Genomic DNA, 18,522 nt, shown 5'->3' with positions numbered 1-18,522 from the left:
ATAAAACAAAATAAGAGGAAAAAGCAAAGAATTTAGTTTCAGAAACCGGGCCAAGATAGCCACATAACTGGATGTGCATCTCAAATCTAGGCATTAGAGGTATCTGTATAAGAGGCGATCTGGATTGAGGACCCGGGATCTTTCCCTTTAACTTTCGCCCCTTGGAGTTCTCCAGTTCTGTGAATGGTGTGCACCGTTTTCCGCCCTGTACTCTGTAGGATTTAGTGATGAGGATAATGATGCCAAAGGCTTGACGGGGGGGGGGGGGGGGGGGGGCGTGGAGAAGAGGGAGGGAGGGAGAGAGGCTAGAGGGAGGGAGAGAGAGGAAGGGAGGGAGGTGGAATTTCATTTCTTCCACTATAAGCGTTTGCGGAGACTTCAAGGTATAATCTATCCCAGATCCTTTCCCAGAGAGAAACTTGGCGATCACGTTTTCACATGATGCTCACGCTCAGGGCGCTTCAATTATCCCTCCCCACAAAGATAGGTGGCGCGTGTTTCAGGGTCTGTCCTCTCTCTCCTACAGAAAAGAAAAAGAAAAAAATGTCATTAGAAGAGGCGTAACACGTCAGTCCGTCCCCAGGTTTGTGTTTCCTGGAGTGGCCGAAAGAGATCAGTTCTAACCTGCTCCGCAGGAATAACGGTCCTGCCTCCCGACACTCTTGGCGAGGTTTTGTACAGTTTGCTCCGGGAGCTGTTTCTTCGCTTCCACCTTTTTCTCCCCCACACTTCGCGGCTTCTTCATGCTTTTTCTTCTCACCATTTCTGGCCAAAACTACAAACAAGACTTCGCAGGTAGGTTTTTCCCCCCTTTTAAAAATCTTTTATCCTTTTTTACGTGTGTTCGTCCCCCATCCTCTTTTTTAAATTTTCTCATTTTGAGGGAAGATGTGAGTCTGAAGTGAGAAGGGGTGCCTGTGGCTAGGAATTTCAGGTGGGTTTAGCTCCTTTATGGCATGCTTTTCCCAAGAGTGGCTTCTTCGTTTTCTCTTGTTCTCTCGCACACTCTCCTTCTTTTTCTCTTCTTCTTTCCTCTCCCAAATAATTTGCCCTGTACCTGTCCATTCAGGTAATAAAAGGTGCCTTTTGCTACCCAGCCTAGGAAAAGTTTTATTGAGAACTATGTGGATGAAATAAAAACTCATCAAGGGGAGAGGTGCTACTCAAATTTCACATCTAATTCCAATTCATTATATTCAGCAATTAAAACTTGGCAAATACCTGTTAATAATTATAAAACTCAGTGGATACAGACCTACTAAAGTCGGGGACAAGTCTTTTTCTTAGACAAGGCAGTCCATCCTCTCCCACCGGAGAAGGCTGTTTTCTAAGCAGAAAGTTGACTGTTTTTGTCTGCTTAGCGAGTTTCATTTCTTTATTTCATTCTTTGTGTGTATGTGTGTGTGTGTGTGTGTGTGTGTGAAGTAACACCTCACTTCTGTGATTATAAATAAAGAAGTGAAAGTCCTCATGGAACTTGAGTCGTTTACCAAAGTAGTGGGGGGGGGGGTCACTACAGCTGGGAAGAAAACTACTGTCAGGATATCAGGGTTTTAAATTAAGTTAACTTTTGAAATTGTATTTTAAATGGCATAGTAACATACACATAGATTTAATAGACTCATGCACACACATATCCCATTCCATACTTTGGCACTGAAAAGTCAAGAGAGAAATAGCAGGAGTTCCCAGGAACAGTGGTTAACCCGCTAACATAAATATGTTTATCACCCACCTACTTATATACTTTACATGCTCCCCCTATATGATGAGGGCAAGATTACTTACTCCAGAGTGAGGAATAACAACCAAAGATAAAGTTTACAGCACAAATGCCTTCCCTACACACACACACACACACACACACACACACATACACACGCTAATAAAACTAGCAACTTACTTTATTAAACATGCTTATATGCAAGCATGTGTAAGTCTCAGCATGAATAAGACAGGTCAGCTGTTTCATCCTAGACACTTGTGTGACAATTTCTTTATTTCAGGATTTCCCCCAACAATTTAAATTATCAGAACAGGCAACAAATGATAAAAATGTGCCAAACTTAAAAGTCTTATACCGTGTGTGCCTAGGTAAATTTAAGGTGCTTTCTAAAACATCCACTTCCCCTTCTCTCCGCAAACCCCCACCCCCCACCCTTCTTAGCAAATGTGTGGAAACTGATACTCACTTTCCAGGTTTTCCGCAAAGCTTCTAGCACAGGAGACAATAGGTGCGGGGCGTGGGACTGAGAGTGCTCGGCGGCAGAGAAAGGGTTAATGGCCCTTGTGTTACAGTTTGCATCTGTTACATCTTTTATAGCCCCCTGTTTAAACTAATCCTGGAGGCACAGCATCTTCCCAACCTCCACCGAGTTTCAGGATTCTACTCTCCTGCCTGCCTCCGATGTTCCCTTCTCCAAGTTTTGACAGTTTCAGCTGAAAAAATGCAGCGCCTCTCTCGATTTTTAGGTACAAAAGTTTCGAAGCCAGAAAGGATACGATCATTTAGTAGAGCTTAAAAGTATTGCTGTAGCGGTTGGACTTTCTCTTTCCTTTCTTGAGGGGGAAAAAATCTACTGGAACTATTTAAGGGAACCAGTGTGGTGGGGGAGCATGTGTGTGAGTGAGGTGGGGGTAAATACTTAAGTAAATACTATCAGAGTGGCGGGGGGGGGCAGTGTCCAAAGAGGCTTATAATTATATTTCTTATTGCCGCGTAAAATGGGAAATCTTAATTTGGGGGCGAAGGGTGGGGGGAGAAAGAGAGTGCCTCGATAAACTCCAAAAGGGGAGGGGAGGGGGCGCGGGGTGAGTGGGCTTCCTATAATTACTATTATCAATTTACCCGAGTGTGCTTCATCCAGAGGCTGTTTCGCGTTGTTTGTTTGTTTCTTTCCTCTTGGGAATGGGGAGTGAGGGGGAGATGAGAAAAGATGAGAGCGAAAGAAAGCCTCGCCTCACCCCAAGTTCCCGAGCCGGGCTGAGGACTTTTCGGAGGAAAGGGTCCGCCTAGCCCTGAGTCAAGCAGTCTTACTGTACCGCCGTGTGCATTCCCTCATACGGTCAGGAGTTATGACTCATTTTGAAGATGTAATTCTTGTCTCTCTGATCCCCTCGCTAGTGCAACACACCAAACAGTAACAAACACAAAGCGCCTCAGGGCCAAGGCTGGGGGCGGGGGGCGGGGAGGGGGCCGCTGAAGTTTCGCTTTGGCGTTGGGGGGCTCGGATGGGTGCTTACCGGGGCCCTGGCCCGGCTCCCCTGGGCCGCCCGCGCGCGTTTCAATGGGCGCGGGCGATGCCCACATTGTCGCTGTGTTTGGTTGTTAGATCGAGCCTGCGTGCTGCCGAAGCAGGGCGCCGAGTCCATGCGAACTGCCATCTGATCCGCTCTTATCAATGAAGCAGCCGATCATGGCGGATGGCCCCCGGTGCAAGAGGCGCAAACAAGCCAATCCCAGGAGGAAAAACGGTAAGAAGCGGCCCGAACCAAACTTTTCCGGGCCACTCCGCGGCTCGAGACCCAGGGAGAAGGGGGGGAAAGGGAAAAGGAACCGAGGCGGCGGCGGCGGCGCCCGGGGCTCGCGGGCGAGCCTCCCTCCGCGGCCGGCGCCGGAGCCTGGCGCGCGCGGCGGCTGGACCGGGGGGAGTTGGGGAAGTGCCGGGCAAAGTGAGGGTCGGGCGCCCGGAGGCTCTAAGCTCAGGGGTCCGATAAGGGCCCGGTACCCCCAGCCCCACTAGCCCTCGCACCCCCGCCTCTATCCTCCCTCGCCCCCGCCTCCCGCTCGGCTTGCTCCCGGCCGGCCGGTTCCCGGCCGGGCAACCGGAGCGTCCGGCGAGGGCAGGGTGGGGGCTTGGGCGCCAGGTCATGCAAGAACCCGGGGCGGAGGTGAGGGTGGCAGAGGGACTGAGAGGACGGGAGACGGGACCTGGGGCTGTGCCTCAGCAATGCTTAAAGTTTCTTGCCAGAGTCGCCGGGCCGCCTCTCCGAGCGCCAAGTAACGGTCCGCGAGCAGCCCGGCCCGGCCCGGCGCGCCGGGACTCTAGGGTGGGAGGGACTCGGTCGGCCCCGCGCGGGATCCGGCGGGGTCGGTGCAGGCTAGGAGACCAGTGGCTCCTCTGCAATGGGGCTCTGGCCCCCACGCCGGGAGCTGAAGGAGTCGCAGGGCTCAACGAGACTTTACCGGGCAGTTTCTAGATGGTCAGGAGAGCCCGTTATCCAGGCTGAGTCAGAAAAGAGGAAAGAGAAGGGGGTGCGAGGGAGACACATAGACCAGAGGTGAGAGTTTAAAGGGAGGGGGTGACAGATTAGTAGGTCCATCCTGGAGAGAGGCAGAGAAAGGAAGGGGGGCCGTGGGGAGGAAGATAGAGAGAGTGAAAGGAAGAGAGAGAGAGAGAGAGAGAGACCCCCTAGGTATTACCCCCAAACAAATTCGTGGGAATAAAAGAGAAAAGTGATTGGCAAGTGCGCGGAAGGCGCCTGGGGGAGGGGAGAGGGCTGGGGACTAGAGAGGGTGCCGGCGGGAGCTGACGGAGGATACTGAGTTTAAAAAGAAAAAAAAAAAAAAAAAAAGCCAACCCCTCAAAACAAACAAGCTAACCAGCGCCAGCCCAGACTCGGAAAGGAAACTTCTTGCTCCCTTCGCTCTCAGCCAAATCAGCCGGCGCTGGGCCGCATAGACACTCCCGAATTGGGCGCGGGTCGTAACGCCTGCCCGGCCACTCGCAACCCCAGCCCGCGCCTTGCCGGGACCGCCAGGACCCACTTGGAGGAACTTTCCTCTAGAGAAGACAATTGTGCGCGCCCCCGGCCTGTCCCAATGCTGCGCGGCTCGGAGAGGGGGCGACTGGGGGCGCAGTGTGGAGTGCCAGAGGGAGAAAAACACAAAGACGAGAGAATTTTGATTAGAGACAAATGATGCTTCTCTCCCTCTCTCTCTCTCTCTCTCTCTCTCTCTCTCTCTCTCTCTCTCTCTCTCTCTCTCTCTCTCTCTCTCTCTCTCTCTCTCTCTCTCGTGTGTGTGTGTGTGTGTGTGTGTGTGTGTCTTTTGCTTGTTGTGGTGGAGGTGTCGAGCCATATGGGGGAGTGATAGAGGAATTTTAGTCAGAAACTGTTCGTTACGTTACCCTGTCTTTCCTCTTTGTGCTGTCTTTGATCTATTTGCTTGCCTTAGTATTACAAAAAACAAGTACAATAATATATTCGGAACTGCTTCCCCAAGATTCAGTTCAGGCTGCCTCTTTTTAAGTGTGTGTATGTATGTGTGTGCCTTTTAATTTAATTTTTTCTTCACTCTGGTGCCTGGCATTATTTAAGGTGGTCCTTACACAGGAGACTTCCCCTTCTCCATCTCTGGGTAATTTAGTAGACACTAAAATTACACCTAATGTCCCCCTCTCCTCTCTTGTGTTTCCTCTGTTCCTTTTATTAAATGTTGGTTATTGATTTTCTAAAATCAATGTCTGTTGTGGGGCTTTTTTCCCCCTCTTACAAGTATCTAAAGCACGTTGCTGATCAACTGGATAACAAAAGCTTTGTGTCAAGGAGGCTTTTTTTTTCTTATGTTAAATAGTCATTTTTTTTTTTTTTTGAGAGAGAGAGAGAGAGAGAAAGAAAAGAGAATGAGATTTAAAGCAAGACTCCCAGAAGTGTTCTTTTGCAGGAAAGACTATTTAAAGTGTTTGTTTCTTCTTGCCTTCCTCCTTCCACCCCCTTCAGGATTTTGCCAGCGGTGACCAGCTTTGCCCCAACAGTGAGGTCAGGCCACAGCCCAGTTCTGGGAAAATAGAGGGATCCTGGCTTCCTGGGAACCCCTAGGGTGCTAGCTGAGAGGGAGTCCCTGGAGAGGGGGGGCGGGGAGTTGCAGGTGGAATGGAGTGCCAGGAAGGTACACAGTCATGACATAGCAACCATTTCCCCTCTGCCCAGCCACCAATTTGGAAGAAACCTCCGCACTCCGAAGTAGAAAGTTGAATTGTACATTTTAAGGCATTTAACTCAGACCCTGCACACTTAACATCAAGTCTTTCTATTGCTTACAGCTTCTGTAACTTTGACTGTTACCTGTCTTTTTTTCCAAATAATCTGTGAGAAAACATGCTGTAAATTGGTTACTTGTCAATGTTCTCAGCTGGGTTTAATCTGACTGAGCAATGTCCTGGTTTTGAGAAGCAGGTAGAAGAGCCATCACCCCCACCCCCGTTTTTCATTTTCTTTCTCATCAAACACGTATCCAATGCCTTTTCCTTTGGGAATTGCCAGGATTTATCTGAACTGAGTGGATTTTTCTTCTTTCCTGGATTCATGGAAAAGATGTCACTTTTCAGCTTGTGTCTTTGCTGATAACACTAAATATGATGATGCTTATCAACATCATATAGAAATTCCTGGAAAGGAATAATGGCAATAATAATCATAGAACTAGGAACTGCAAGAAAAATAAAAAGATGGACATCCAAGAACCTAGAATGGCACTTTATATAATTTTAATGAAGTCAACAGTGAATATATGGACTAAGGTATCAAGGAGATAAAATGTGTAAAGCAGTGGGTATTTTTGAGAGACTGGTCAAGATCGTGGGTTAGAAGACAATGACATGTACAATTATTAAACAGCTGAGGAAAAAGAAGCTGTTTGAGGAAAATAAATGTACAAAGAAAGAAACAAGAATCTATAACCCAGCCTTCCAGAATCTCAGGCTAGCAAGACACCTGGCAAAGACAGTGTCAGGGTCAAGCTAACACATAGTGGACAGTTAGTCTTCTTTCTCCCACATGGAAAGAAGGAACTATCTTTCCAGAAAATAAGATGTGCAGGAGAAAAGGGAGAGTAGGGTGAGGGGGAAGGAGGTAAAAATCGAGCTGCCCGCAGACAAGAATGTGTGTCCGTTTCAAGAAAGTTCAGTCAGATGATCCTCAGTCGCCTGACTCACTTTGTAACACTTTCACTAAAGCTGGAGGGGAGGGGGAATACTCAGCCCCCCTTTTTATTCCCCTGATTATACCCCACTATCTCCACATGTAGCCTTGGAGTCAGGAATGAGCACTAGGAGCAGGAGATACCCGGCTGCTGCCTGCCATTGGCGCAGCCCGTGTGTGACTTGCAAAGTTTGTTGCTTTTGCCCCTGGTTCGGGCAGCAGGTCCTGGGATGCTCCAGCTTCCCTCCTGCCTCCTGCGGAGCCTGAGAAGAGAGGCCTGCCTTCCCAGCCTCCTGCCTTCCATCATCAGACTCTGAAAAATCTATCACACACTTGCACGGTATAACAAAAAATCAAATCTGTAAACTGCTTATTTCAGAGAAGGGAATGAAGTTGTCTTTTAGGGGAAAACTGAATTAGAAGAAAAAGGAAATGGAAGAAGGAAAGAAAAGTTACAGTTGATTTTTCTCCAAAGTTTCTGCTAAAGGACTGGGGACTGTGTGTGGGGAAGTGGAGGAGATTTTCCAGACACCTTTGGTCTCTGATTTTCAGTTGGTAAAAAGAAGGGATCAAGTTGAATGTTTTCAGAGCTTTAGATCCTACAGGAGAAACAATCAGACAAGCAGAAATGATTATCTCTGTTTAAAATAAACCCTCACTCCTTACCACTTCCTTCAAGGGAGTGGAAGTACTGGTAGTGATCTTCAGAGGGAATGAGGGACAGAGAAGTTGTCCCCATTTCAGAGATGACTAAATGGAAAGAAAAGGAAATGCAGTCCATCCCTTCTTCTGGATGAGACTCCCAGCTCCTCCTCAGAGATGAAGTTGGAATGGACATCGGAGACTAGAGCCCCTCAATACACACTAAGCAGGGAAGTTTCCACGGATTGCGGTCGGTCACACACTTGGTTACCTTTGCAAGGGTGGAGATCTTTGGCAAGCTTTCTTCATAAAGTTGATGAGCGTGTTGGGAGCCTGTTTTGCTGATTCTGAAAGCACTCAGGCAGTTTGTGTGGCAGGTACCAATTCTGAGGGCATTCCAAAGATATCCATCTCCATCCTATTCTCTCTGCAGATCTTCTGCAAGTTTTGTCATGCTGCACACACACAAAGCTGGGGGCTATGTATCTAGATTGATCTATTTGTTTTATTTCGATTTGGGAAAACTAAGTCAATTTGGTTAGAAACGCCTTGCTTTGTAGCAGAGCCAGTAGCCAGCCTGGTGGCACCCTTAGTGTAATGGTCCACCAGAGGTAAGAGTAGGTAAGGGTTTTAAACTTTGCTGTTTCTCTTATTGCCAAATTAAAAACAAATTTATGTCTTTCAGCATTTATTTTCAAATAGGGGTAAAACCAAGACTAAAGTTGCCTACTAAAATGCTCTGTAATAGCTTTCACAGTGTTTCCTGTTCTTCATTCTTAATTTGCTTAAAGAAAATTTCAAGAGGTTTTCAAAGACCCTAATGTCATATTAAGAATATTTCCTGGGAAAAATGTGTGTTTCCCTAAAAGGTAGGAAAGGAGAGCATTGCTAGCTCTCGAGCAGTGCTGCGTTTATTCCAAGATGTGGGGGATTCTTTTCCTTACAACAGTTTTTGTCATCTGCATTCTTCCAAGGCTTTTAAGGTGCATTTTCTTCTGTGTGAAAGGAGATTCTTTGTCCTTTTCCTCTCCAGCACCGTGGCTTCCCAAGGTAGACACTATTTTGTGCCTGTCACAGAGAGAGGGAGTGCAGGTTTGCAATGCTCACAGACAATTGATTGTCTGCCCTAATGTGTTTCATTTACATGTTTATAACGTCAATGGTGCTGGGGTGTCCACTGTACCATTCATTCCCGCATTCCCACAAGGGGGCAATTGTCTGAATGGCCAAGTCAGACACCTTTTTGATTGCTCTTTGGTTGTCTTTTTAGAGCAAAGAGATAAAGGAGGAAAATCTGTGATGCAGAAACACTAGTTGAAAATATACAGAATTAAATGTCACTACAAAAAGCAGATGTTAACATAAGCCCAAATATGCTTTTTAGCCAAGATGTGAAGGTTGAAAAATATAATTCAGAGCAGAGGGAAGGATGATTTAAAACCAGTAAATGTAGCCATGCTCCTTCCTTTCTTTCTTTTCCTTCTTTAGCAATCAGAAGATGAAATGGGATTTTTCCTTTTCATTTTTAAGCCTTGAAACATCCAGGCACCTCCTTGTTATTTGTGTGTTTGTTGTGATTTGTGAATTTTGTATATATTTATATAGCTTTGTTTATGCCAACAGCATCAACTTACCACTTGGAGAATCTATTGAATGACTATTTGGGTTGTGGGGAGTGTAAACTTTTAAAAAGTAAGATCCAAGTATTTCTTCATCAAGCATTTTTTTAAAGGAAAATGATAATAATCTGAAGGCTCTATGGAAGCCTTTGCCTTAATAGCTATGTGCCAAATACTTTTATCTTGGGTGACAGTTGTGTCAGAGTGAAAGCTCTCAAGAAAAGTGTAACTAGTAGTTACAAAGTAAATAAAGGATTTCGTTTTAAGGTGTTCTGTGCTGTTTTATGTTGTGTGTGTGTGTGTGTGTGTGTGTGTTGCTGTCTTGTGTTTCTTCTCAGGGGTGAGAGGAAAAGCCGTCATGCATGTGTCTTGGCTTTTCCCTCAGTTCTTCCCTACATATTATGCATATATGTAGCCCACATGAATACACCTGTTTTTAGGAGCGAGGGAAAAAAAAAAAAAAACAGATTTCACAGCTCAGATGGTGCCTTGCTGGTTCATTTAGGTAATACAGTTATTAGAAGTTGGTCTGGTTTTGTGTGTGGTCCATGAGGGGAGAAAATACTAACTCCTGTGTCATGTGGTGGGAAGTAAATGGGGTGGGGGGAGACTTTTATAATTTTGTAGTAAATTAGGGAGAAAAAAATTGCCAGTCTGTGAAAAGATTTTTGCCTCTCCGGGAAGACGCACACAGTAGCTGCACCGTTAGCTGGACCCCTGACACGGCGGTCTTTTGAATGCCTTAGGTATGATTTCACTTTCGCTCACATCAATGCTGACCTGAATGCCTTTCATATCTGATCCGCTGTGTCTCTCCCAGTAAACATCCCCTGAGGGGAGAACAAAGAAAGGAGCTCTTCTTCTTCTTAATCACAATTCAGCCCTTTCACCGCCGGCAGGCTCCATTTGCATTCTGCCACAGAAAGCCAAGATGAAAAGAAAGAGAGAGAGAGAGAGAGAGAGAGAGAGAGAGAGAGAGAGAAAGAGAGAGGAGAGAGAGAGAGAGAGAGAGAAAGAGAGGAAGAGGGTAGTAGCTGAGTAAAATAACTTAGGTGTTTGTGGCTGTTTGTTGGGCTTCCCCTAGTTACCAGCCTTATATAGTTGATGCTCAACCAGGCCCTGTCCCTCCTGACAGGCATATAGTGTTACAAGATGGCATGTCTGTACTATTCATGGCCACCCGCTCAACACTTGAGGTAAAAAGTGTCAGAGAGGGATCGAATTCTACCCTAGAAGCCTGTTAGATTTGGGGTCAGGTGTGGGGACTTCCTGCCCTTGAATGCTGCCTAGGATTTGCCTTTAATAACTATCATTGTTTTCCCTGAGACCTGGGAGGTGAGGACACTGGGGGGTGGGAGGGCAGGGGCAAAGTGGAGCCTGGGCCCCTGGTCTGGCTTCAGTGATGGGTGCTCACACCCCGCCTGAACACACTGATAAATCCTCAGGAAAACTGGAAAAGACTTTCCCATTTCCCCCCCTGACTTTTTATGATAATTCATATTTTCAAATGAAAGGGGAAAAAAGCCAAGAAAGAAACTCTCAAATGAGCCAAAAAGGAGAAAAAAAAAATCTCTGAAAAGAATTTTAGGGGGAAAAGTTGTTCTATTTTAAAAAGCTTTGAGGGCTGTAAAGTGCCACGTTTTTCACACCTTCTCCATACTTTTTTTTTCAGATTTTTTTAGTATGTTTAACATTTGTGAGATGACAGCCTTTTTGTATCTCAAACTGGATGCTTCAAGATTTGTAGGGAGGGGTTGGTGGTATTCACGTTTTCAAGAGAGAAAGTTTGTGCCTAAAGGGCTCCTTCTTACTGGGAATTGTTTAAGCCCTCACAGGCAGACCTGTCAGGTTTTGCTGTGTTATTTGCCTTCCTTTTTAACATGCACAAGTAACATGCAGTTAGTGGTACTGGAGCAAGACCACTGCAAGAGCAGGAACCTATCGTGACAACTTTTCATCTACATTATCTTGCTCCTAAACTGTCTTGTCTCCACCCACCCCCCCTTTCTGAAACCACTTCGAAGATACCAACAGTTTTCCTTCAACAATTAGATTAGGCATACAATGCACGCGCACACACGCACATACACATGCGCGCGCGCACACACAGACACACACGCACTCTTACTTTGGAAGTACAATATCTCCAAACAGCAGAGTGAATTATTTTTAACAGGGCCTTTTCCAATAGGCATTGTTGCATATTTCACTTATAAGAGCAAAACTAACGGATATATTAGCAGTTGTACATGAACATGTGACACGGATTCCTGAATTTTTTTTCCCAGAAGATTTACAGAATTTACAAAAAGAGATTATCCCTACACCTTCCACCCCTCCTACCCACCCCCATGACCCAAGCAATGAAGGATTTAGGCAGATTTACTTCAGTAAACACCTTTGGACACTTGGGGAGAAAGTGGGAGTCTGTTTGCAAAAGGAGGCTTTTGTTAAGTGAGGTACAGGATAATGCTTTACTAGGCAGCTGTGATATTAACCTACCCAGCAATGCGGGAACACTCCTTAACTCTTTGAGTGCCTGGCCCTTTGCACTCAGCAGATGAAATTCTGGCTCTCCAAAGACACTCAGAATTCTGGCTCTAGCAGTTTATTATTCAGACAAGTCTTGTAGACATGAAAACTGTTCAAGCTTTTAAAACAATGTGGTTTAATTAGATGAGGTGGACTTACATTGCTCATAAGCCCTCCAAATGGTGGTTTATAATTGGCAAGAAAAAAAAAAGATAGAAAAAAGGAATCAAAGCAGCACATTAAAAATTCCAGGAAATATCTTTAGAAAAGCTATTTTCATTTCTAGCTTTTAAAATATTAGACTTTGGTCGCTAGAGGGAATGAAGCAGCTGGGGCCTCTCTCCTTACTGTGAAAGACACCAGAAGTTTGTGATGAGGAAAGGGGCTTCAACTCAAGAAGCTGTAGGAGGCCAATTGGGACAGTGGCATTATCTCAGCCTCTGCATCTATCGGAGGGGGAAGTCTTGCCTATCTGTCAGAGCTTGGGAGGTCATGTGGATCTCCGAGTCAGGACTTCAAGCTGGCGGTTACCAACTTGAGTGTTTCCAAAGCAAGCAGAGCAGGTTTTATGAGGAAGGAGTTAATGGTTATTTTTTGCTGGGCACAAGAATAACTTTACAGGTGTTGCATTTGGGCTTAAATAAGATTGCCTTATTTAGTTTTGAAAAAGAGTGTAGGTGTCAACGTTCGAGCAGCCATAAATGTGTGAGAAAGTAAAGGGTATGAGACATGACAGAATTAAAGGTGTTTGCTATGTTGTTACACCGTGTGTCAGGCTGCAAGCTCCCTTTGTCACAGCCTCCTGGTGATTTGACAGCGCGGATCTACTTCCCTTCTAGGTGAGACAGCATTTTTTAACTGGAGTTATAAATACGGTACACCCTTCGCATTGCACCCTGCCTCCCAGATCCTGGAATCCTATCTGAACGCATCTTGCCCTGAGACACAATGAACAAACGCTCGTACACAAGGGGGCTGTGGGCTTGGGGGCCTGGGCAGCGCCAGCATCACAGTAGCTGGCATTGACTGTTGTTTGGCAAGAAGGTCCTCTGCCAAATCATCCAATAATTAAGTTTTATGTTATTTGTATGAACGACCAAGCATGCAGTATTCCTTTTCAAATCAAAGGGAGGCTTAAAATTACTTTTTGAACACTTTCAGACCATGGTCAGGTCACAGTTTGGGGGTTGAATTAAAATGATCTCATTCATGATCTAATTGAGGTTGGCAAAACCTTAGCAGTAGCAGGAGTACATAAATATAAATCAAAGACCAAAATTTAGCAAATCATATCATTTGCTAGAAATCTGCTCATGAATTATTCTCCGATTGCCAACCCAGAAGTTAAACTTTGTCTCCCCTCAGCAACAGTAACTGTGCATATTTTTTCAAGCTTCTGACAGCAAAGTTAGAGGAGCTGAGGAGAGAAAGGAGAAGGAAGATGATCAGTGTCTCATCAGATATTGTGTTTTTGTGACCCAAGAAAGTATGAGAGCTGATAAAGTCATGCACATTTATAGTGGGTACTGCATTCTTAGTTAGAAATTAATATGGACTTTAAAAAACCAGACTCAGAAGAGCCAGGAGCTTGGGGAAAAAAAAAAGTGGTGTAAGGGGAGCAAAGATTTCAAGAAGGACCTGATTGAACTTTGCTTTCATTTTTCAATTGAGGAATGCAATCATCATAATGATTCATGATTATTTACAAATTTAGTTCCATTACTGAACTGAGTTGAAGGATTGAGATTTGAAGTTCTGGTTAGAATTAGAAGACAATACAGAACTGTCAGTATACATATTCAAGTTACTTTTTTTTTTCTTTCCTTTTAAAAAGCATTCCGATTAAAATTAAGACTCCAGATAAATTTCCCTATAATATATGGTATTAATTTTCATATTCAATAGTATTCAATTCATTTTTAAAAGTTGTTTTTCATTTTTCTTTTTTTTTGTAGTCTACAATTTCAACATAAACCCACACACTCTCTACTATGAACTTGAGGAAGACTAATTCTTAACTTGACTTTTTTGAAGTTAAATCACACTCAAATGAAGATAATCTTTCAAACAATAAACACAGAATTAATTAGTTTAGGCAACTTTATCACAAGTGCAGAAATACAATGGTGTATTTTTAAATCTCTAGGATACAGTGACATTTTAAAATAATCTCAGGTGATAGAGGTAATTGACCACATTCTTTTGAGAATAGGTAATTGTCATTAATGATTTCCCATAACAAAAGAGACGAAACATTTTGAACATTAAAAACTGTAATGGCCTCCTCTGTAATAGTTAATGTGGCTCAGATTACAACATAGAGATTTTTGTTCTTGTATGCTATTCCATATTTCTTTTTATAACTAACTCTAGGAAAGGAAGGTGCTCCTGACAAAGAGATAGTCTCCTCAAAACAAGAAGTAATCAGTAATAGATGAACAAATTAAAATATGTTCTGTAAACATCTGAGTTTTTTTCCCCTCAAACAAATAAGTAAATTTCAAGGAATTGGGTACCCACCTAATCTATAAATGTAGCATATAGCTTTCACTGTTTCTTAGTTTAAGTGGTATTTATATTATCTTGTATATCCAAGTAACTGTAATCAAAGAAACTTTGCAATTTGCCTGTTCTTGGAAGTACCTAAGTTGCTATTTTAGACACCAAGCACATCAATGGAAGTGTTTCACATCATGAGATTTCTCAGTTTTAAGAGGTGAGGTTTACATATAAAGAACTCAGTAAGCTGTGTTTTCATAATAAATAGACCCATTAAGAGGGAACTATCTCTAAGCAAAATAGTTGTCCTCTGAAGATTCCCCATCACCTTTGCTCTGTATATGGAATTTGAACACTGAATACAGCACATATACACACACTCTTATATGTACATAGACACAAATGCACCCTGGGACCCAAACTTTGGTACTCTTTCTCTTTAATTTTCACTACATATATCTGGCTTATGAATGAAATACATTTAAACACAAATAGTAGAGGTGAAAAATTAATGTAGACTCTTGTTTAAGATTTATCATAGGGGGAAAAAGTGTTCTCTATGCCACTTGACTCTTATGAAACTTACTTGTACCTATTAATCTGAGCTTTAAGTGTATTATTTAGGATAAATTGCTAGCTTTGTGCTTTTAAACTGTTTTCTTTCGGTACTACCGACCTTAACACAGATTATCCTAAATTGATTGCAAATTATTATGGTTTTTAAAACAGTGTTCCAGAGTCCTGAATAAAGATGGTATTTTAAAGTAGTGTTTACAATATTTAGAAGAAAAAAAGGGAGGGGGGTTTAAAACTATATCGAACACTTAGAAATGTGTGGATTTTATACTTGTGCAGATAAAGTGTGAGGCAGCCTTGTCCTGTGAAACCAAGACCACAAATGATACGTGTCAGTAGGCTCTTTGATAGGGCTTCTGGCCACAGTGTTTTTGTGCTGTCAAACTGCTATGTTGAACAAACACCTCCTCTGGGACACAGTGATAAATGCAGAGACAGGCTGGCTTCAACCAGTCTTAGCAACCTCCTCAACCACACCCCCCTCTCCCAGGCTAACCTCCCACCATCCAACCACCTCCCACTCCTTGGGCCCCCTTACCTGAAACTGACATTTGTAGAGAGTTGCCCAGGGTTTTTCAAGGTGTCAGTGGTGAGTAATAATTGAGACTCCCCAAATCTTATGAATCAGTACCCTGGAACTGCAGGCAAAGTCCTTTTTCTGGCAGGCTTTATGTAGTCTTTTAAATGGAACTGGACTGAGCTTCTAAACTTTTGCCAACTTGAACTTTTTCCACCTTTACTTAATCATTTGAAAACTGCTTGCTTTCCTCGTCTTTCCCCTAGTCACTTGAGTTTTATTTTCTGATGTTCAAGCAATTACATTGTGTAACACAAAACAAAATTTTGCCTTAAAAAATTCGAACACAATTACCTTCTACTTTCTCCTTTCCAGCATTCTTTTAGGGCTAACACTTCAGATGTATAGTCAACTGATATTTTTTTTCTTCTCTCTCTTGGAGCCATTATTCTCTGACTAAAACCTGTTTACTGGTGCCTTTGTGTGTGCATTTTTCCCCCTGACATTAAATGAATTTCCATCTTCTACTTCTGCAATCTCTAAGAAATAGATAAACCATTATATTTTTTCCCTGCTCGTATTTTAAAGTGGTGATCCTGACAGCAGGACGATTATTGCACTTTATGTTTTAGTGGATGTTTGCTGTTGCTAGTTACAGCAACACTTATCATAAGACAGCAAGAAAAGAGTAGTCCCTGGTAATTAAAGTAATGAAATATTCATTTACTCTACCTTTTCTGTAGTCTCACAAATTAGGCTGCTACATTTAATGCCTGCACTGCCTCTGTTTTTATTATAATGGCAGCTTTCGCATCTGCAATTAGGACTAATTCTGACAGTTACAATTTCTGAGGGATGGTAAACAGTGAACGAGATGTGCAGCAGAGGTATTACACGTGAAAAGCCCTTGTCTCTTTAACCTTGTTGTTTTTTTTCTCGCAGAGGTTACCTTTTCCCGATGGTGCAAAATCGACTTGACATAACTGTTCATCAGTTTCAGGGTTTTCCCTGGAGGTATTTGCATCAAATCAGCCCAGTCAAGCTTCAAGTTGAAATTGGCAGGCCAGAAACTCACAGGGTAGAGACTGGAAAAGAGACAGCCAAAGTACAGGCAGCAAACTGACAGCAGCAGAGTGAAAGACAGACAGGGGGGAGAGAGAGGTGGAGAGCGCGAGCTTTTCAACTTTAGTGTACGGAAATCTCAGCTCCTCCTGGAAGGATCTAAGTAGCAACGATCCTGACAGAGTTGGAAAGGTCGAGATTCAGAACACCTTCAGCTCCTTCTTACCACTAGGACTCCCCAGCCCTGCTCCAGGGCTCGCTCTCACTCACTCTGATTGGATGTCTAAAGAGGAGTGGGCTCACTTAATTAAACGAAGGAAAGTTTCAAGGCACCTCCCCAGCACTTATTAAAGCTCAAAAGCCAAATCTCATGATCAGTGTCATAGGAGGAAAATAAGACAGTTTGGGTTTTTTGTGCCTTTTTTTTTTTTTTTTTTAAGTTTTTACTTTTCCCTTCTAATTGTTAACTTGTTAGAAAATGAACATTCCTTCTCTTTACCACATTTGTTTTCTCCAGGGTTCTCCTCTGAAGCAGATTAAATGTTCACAGAGACCAGTCCTCGGGAGGCTGTAAATTTAAAAGCTAATGCATTTTGGTCAACAAAAACAGCCACGTAGCCAAAATTACATCTAAGAGAGACTCCTCAGAATAACATAGGGTTGCAGAGTCTCTTTCTCAAGTAATACCCGCCTATTCTGATGTAAGAAGTTTATTCGGTTGGTTAAAGGGCCAAAATATGTGTCAAAATCTTAAAATAACAATGACATTCGACTTTTATTTTATTATCAGGAATGTCACTTTAAGAAAAATTCTGATTGCAAAATTTTTGTAATTGCTTTCACAATGAAAACAAATACAAAAAGTGCTTCCTTTGCCTGAGTACATTTTTTTTTCCTTCTCTATATCTTAAAACACACATCACACACACACACACACACACTTTTCTTTTCCTTTCTTTTTCTTTTTTTGTCATTCTTCCTTCTCTCTTCTAACTTTGGGGAGGGGGCAGGTTGGTGTCTTTGCTGGATAATTTTAAAACCTCCTCACTTTCCAACTAGACTTGGGGGTGGAATAAGCCCTTGCTTTCAAACCGTCCTGGAGCTGTGTGTATGACAGGCACTGGCTGAGCTGCTGATGCCCATTCGACAGGCACTGTTGAACTAAAGTGGTGTGACGGCACAGTTTTGTTAAGCTGTGAACAAAGGGCTGAAGATGCCTTGCTGGCATCATCCGTGTGCATATTGGCCTTGTCACAGTTTTGCTTGATTTAATGCTCTGTTTATTCCTAGATATTAAAACTTAAATTCTGAACAATATGTTTTCAAATACTACATACCAACTTTATTTCAAAAGCTTTAACTTTGAAGACCCTAGGGTCCATTTGCTGTACAGTTTCTGTGCAGCCAATATTAAAACACAGCTTTGGAAATAAATAGATTGCCAGTAGCCTCTTAGCTGTTATCCATTTAAAAATGGGATTCCAGTCTTAAAAAGTCTTATTAGGGTAAAAGATTTATTTTTCTTTGATCATTGGTTGAAAGTCATTATTTATTTCCAACAGTAGATTCTCACATAAATTGCTAAGGAAAAGTTACCTTGTGTGTACACAGTGCAGTCAGGGTGGACTTTTAAAAAGGCATTATTTAAGATATAGTAATGAAAAAAATTTGCAAATACCTAGAAGAGCAGGCACATCTCCATCAACGGGGGAAAGAATCAAGAGAGTTCATGTTGAAGTGAGCCCTATTTAAGAGATAGCAGAAGAATTAGGATTGAGATTTAAAAATAAAATTGTGGTTACAAAAATCCCTGTTCCACATACAATAAGCAACCCTTCAAAAGAAATCTCAAGTTTGGTACTAAATTTAGATTCCAGTGTCCCGTTGAATGTGTCTTGAGCTTTATCTATGCCGGGTTTTTGTTCCCCCTCTGCCTCTCTTTCCTCTCTTCAGGTTTGCTTCAAGTGTTTGCTAAGAGATTAGTTAGTAAGTTTATATTGAGGAGGTAGCCATGGGAAGCAGCTCTCTTCTTGAAGGAACGCAGTGGGTCAGAGTATGAAGATACGGGGAGCTAAGATGGGCTCAGGCCTGGGATCAGGTACTTTATTTTCTCTCAAAGACAAATGGCTCATATAAAGGTTGGTGGGATGGCAT

General features: G+C 43.2%; 1 protein-coding gene across 5 annotated transcripts in view; it reads left to right on the top strand.

The window, feature by feature from the left end:
• The first annotated feature begins 359 nt into the window (after positions 1-359).
• The window catches only part of Zeb2 (zinc finger E-box binding homeobox 2), a 131,979-nt gene continuing 113,816 nt past the window's right edge, over positions 360-18,522 (top strand). For 3 of the 5 annotated variants that reach the window (XM_047545830.1, XM_047545831.1, XM_047545826.1), the window contains exons 1-2: positions 360-795; positions 3,333-3,474. In XM_047545830.1, coding sequence (XP_047401786.1) covers positions 3,402-3,474 — 73 coding nt within the window. In that variant the 5' untranslated portion in view covers positions 360-795; positions 3,333-3,401. Of the gene's footprint in view, positions 796-2,281; positions 2,473-3,332; positions 3,475-18,522 lie in introns of those variants that run through there. The other 2 variants (XM_047545829.1, XM_047545828.1) reach the window with 2 other exon arrangements.

Source organism: Sciurus carolinensis, chromosome 3 (assembly GCF_902686445.1).
Source record: "Sciurus carolinensis chromosome 3, mSciCar1.2, whole genome shotgun sequence".
NCBI lineage: Eukaryota > Metazoa > Chordata > Mammalia > Rodentia > Sciuridae > Sciurus > Sciurus carolinensis.
This window is presented reverse-complemented; position numbering and strand designations above follow the sequence as displayed.